Genomic DNA, 3,903 nt, shown 5'->3' with positions numbered 1-3,903 from the left:
CCCATCGATTATCACCGCCTAATACATAAAAGTGATATTAATAATGGAAAGAATTTTCTTAATAAAGGAACGAGTTTGAATTTCTATTTCCTAATTTAAATTATTTTACTCAACCATAGTTTAGAGTTCCCCTATAATTTTCTCGTATAATATTACCATTCTAGTTTCTATTCTAGTCTCCATTCTCGTTTAATATTTGAGATATTTCCTCGTGCTTTCTGTTAACGACCATTTTTCTGAGTCATCGTTCACTTAGTGAAAAATTACTAAACGAAAAGATAATTGTTAGATAATGAAACTAGTTTATCGGAAACATTCTGAAAACAAAAAAATCAAAAACGACGAAGGAAAATGATTAAAAAATTTATTTAGAGATACAAAAAAAAAAAATAAAATAAAATAAAACGAAATTTTAGAAGTGAATGTTGCATGAGAAATCAACATCTAGTTTAATTCCATGTTGGCCCAGATTCTCGCATTTTATTTAATTTTCATTAAGTAATTTTCCAATTTATAAAGACTTCGCTTGTCTTTGCCCACCTATTTCGTTAAGCTAAACTTAAAACTGAGTTTCCATAATACATAAACCAAAGGAAGTCGCGTTAAAACCGATATCCCATTAACCAAATGAATTTCAAGATCACTCTCCGTATCCATCGATTTTTCTTTTCTTCGATTTAATTCCAATGAATCTGATTGTATAATTCGATGCGATCGCTTTCCCTTCGTGGAAATGAGATTAATGAGTAATCTTGATTGGTGGAAACTGAGTTTCGTTGTTCGAGGGAAATGTTATTAGAAACGGGTCCGAGCGAAAGTTAAGTTTCGAAGTTAGACAGGAATTTAAGTGTTCCATGTATTTTGTAATCGAGGAAAATGATTTATAGATCTACGAGGCCGTAAATTTAACTACATTGGAGTTTAGAAAGAATAAGAAATATAAATGAATATTTTGAATATTGATAATGGCAATAAAGTATAAATTATGCAAAAATAATGAATTAAAAAATGATAGATATATTTAGATATCTTTTTGCTACGAATACGTGAAGAATTTAAATATTCAAGAAAAATTAAAACTTAAATTCGAAAAAATAAAAAATTTAAATATCTAAGAAATGACAATATTTTATACGTATATATATATAACTTAACGAAATGAAAAAGATATATGTAAATCGAAAAAAAGTGGGAAGAAGTTCGAAAGAAGAATAATGGTTCAAAATAAAAAAATGGCGCTTGCAGCTTATTAAAAAAATTTCGTGCTTAAAAAAATATGCAAGAGCAATTTTCAAGGTCTCTGTATCGTATTAACATATATTACAACTTTTATCATTATAATGAATTTTTAAACAGGCTTTAAAAACTTCTTTCTCTCTCTCGACACAGAGAAAGAATTCTAGAATCGAATGTACTTTTATTTTAAATAGAGCCGTTACCTCGAATCGCGATCCAAGCATCGTTTTGCTTATTATGACTGGCCAACTCGGATAATGTTACGATCCGTGGAACACCACCAACGCCGGTTAGATCGACTCCAGAATTGCCTAATCGGATCCAGTCCATCAAACTGTGGCCGGGTGCTAGCGCGGTTTTATTTCGGGGATTGCCTGCAAAACATAAAAGATCAGCTCGTTTTCCTTTGTTTTCTTTATTTTAATTTATCGATACGATCGTGAAAATAGAAGAAGAGGAATGTATTTTTAGAAATTATATTTTCGTTGACACGAATCGTGTCGAGCGTTTTTTGACTGCTGGGAATCCATGGCCGCTATTATTATTATTCAGTATTATTATTATTCAAATTTTTGTATATTTTTTTCATATTTTTATCATGAAATTTATAATTCAAAATTGAACAATGAAAATATGATTATAATTTAATATTGAGCAAAACAAATATAATAAATTGATGATTGTCATTGATTTTTATGGAAATAGAAGGATTATCGAATATTTTAAAAAAAATTTAACATTAAAATGTTCGTATTATTGAAAAATATTTTTCATAATACAATTCGTGACTGGTTTGTTTTCTGACTGTCCACGTGTTTTTTATCTTAATATTCAGATCGAAATTGAATTAGCATATTTAACACATTAAGAATTCCTGACGTAGTTTTCAGTTTTCAGTTATAAGAAATATTAATTATTAACGCGTTTCGAAAATTCTTATTCTAATTCAATTTATTTACAATAGAATGTATATATTCGCAATCGGATATTGAAATTTAGTACTATATATTTTAATTCCCCGATTATCTTCCATTCTATATTTATTCTTAAAAAAGTTTTACAGCGGATAATCAATTCAACTTACACAATCTTCAAACTTAGCGGAAATATGACGACTCTCTGTTAACTTTCTAAAAGCTTTCACTTCAAGAGGAAAACGGTCATATTATCAGAATTGTAAATAATATTTCTACCTGAACATCTATTTGAACATTTTCTTTCGTTTTTCGTTCATCACAGAAATTCCAGAATTTAAATAGAACACTATTTCATATATTTAATTTCGTAATTATTTTCGTTGCAATAACGTGAAATAATAACTCGAATAATAAATTAGTAGAAAATCTACGCTTTTTACACAATTAAAAAAAATTTATTAATTGAAATATTTTTCTGTCCGTTTTGCTGTATTTATTCCATGTGACGTAAATTCAATGTATACAAATGAAAAAAAAACTCGTCTATAGAGATCGATAAAAAGAGAAGAAGAATGAATATGTAATTCAACATGAAGCGCATACAATGTTAATTCACATATAACAATTTTAGTATACGTTCTATCTAGAAATAGAATGCATATCTTATATAATGATCAATTAAAAGTTATCATCATAGATAAATAAATTAATAAACTAAATAAATTTTTTGGAGATATATATTTTATTCGATTTAATGTTAAATAAATATACAAGATTAATTTATAACTAATTTTATAATTAATCATGTTACAATTGAATCATCATGATTATATATCAACTATATTCAAAAAATAAACCTAAAGAAATTATTATAAATTTATATAATAACATTTAATTATTAAGATAATTCTATATTATGAATGAAATTTATCATGAAACGTAGCAAGATTAAATTTGTACAGAACGTCGAATGGAAAATGTATTATATCCTAAATTTAAAATATCCATCAAATAATTCAACGAAGAACAGATATTAGATTTATTGTTTATTCGTCGACAATATTTAAATTCATCGTCTAAATACCCGTGGAGAAATCCTCTGGTTCGAAGGTCAATGAGAATGGAAAACACAATGGACATGTTCGCAGAAACGAGACTCGCGTAAAAGTAATAGTCAATTATCGTTAATTACTGACCGTCCTGAATCTGCAAACCGAGACTCTGCGGAGACCCGTCGCCGTCCATGACGGAAACCAAAGATGCGCCGCAGCATCGTGGCATTTTCTCATCGAAACGTCACAGTCCGCAAATCTTTAACCATCCTCCTGCATAGAAATTGCATTGAGTTGAGAAACAACCAACCCTGAGCAAACAAAGATCTTTCGTGCGAAATGGGAAAGAAAAGAGATTGTTGTCGTGGATTTGTATTTCATCTACGTATGTATTTCGTATATGTTTGATCAATATTCTAAAAATTAAAATTATTTAAAATTATTATTTTAAAATAAGTAAATAGGACATTTTGCATTTGTACCATAAAAGAGAGGGAGAGAGTTATTAAATAAATATTATAATTTTTTAAATTATAGATATTAATCCATGATCTGGAAGACTTTAAATTATTATCATTAAATTAATAATTAATTTTTTTTTCTAGGTATATAAAAGGAATCATAAATAAGGGTTTAGTCGTCCATCGATTAAGATTAAAAAAAAAAAAAGAGATTTAAAAAAATAAAAAAGAAAATAA

General features: G+C 27.6%; 1 protein-coding gene across 11 annotated transcripts in view; it reads right to left on the bottom strand.

Moving 5' to 3' along the window:
* The window catches only part of LOC102673856 (cytochrome b5 reductase 4), a 21,572-nt gene that overhangs the window by 5,998 nt on the left and 11,671 nt on the right, over nucleotides 1–3,903 (bottom strand). For 6 of the 11 annotated variants that reach the window (XR_421852.2, XR_004150574.1, XR_004150573.1 and 3 more), the window contains one exon: nucleotides 1,440–1,610. Coding sequence is in view for 1 of the 11 variants with exons in the window: in XM_006616237.2 (XP_006616300.1) it covers nucleotides 1,440–1,610 (171 nt within the window). In the remaining 10 variants the exon portion in view is untranslated. Of the gene's footprint in view, nucleotides 1–1,439; nucleotides 1,611–3,349; nucleotides 3,581–3,903 lie in introns of those variants that run through there. The other 5 variants (XR_421855.2, XR_004150576.1, XR_421856.2 and 2 more) reach the window with 2 other exon arrangements.

This window comes from Apis dorsata, unplaced genomic scaffold, assembly GCF_000469605.1.
Source record: "Apis dorsata unplaced genomic scaffold, Apis dorsata 1.3 scaffold_256, whole genome shotgun sequence".
Taxonomy (NCBI): Eukaryota; Metazoa; Arthropoda; class Insecta; order Hymenoptera; family Apidae; genus Apis; species Apis dorsata.
This window is presented reverse-complemented; position numbering and strand designations above follow the sequence as displayed.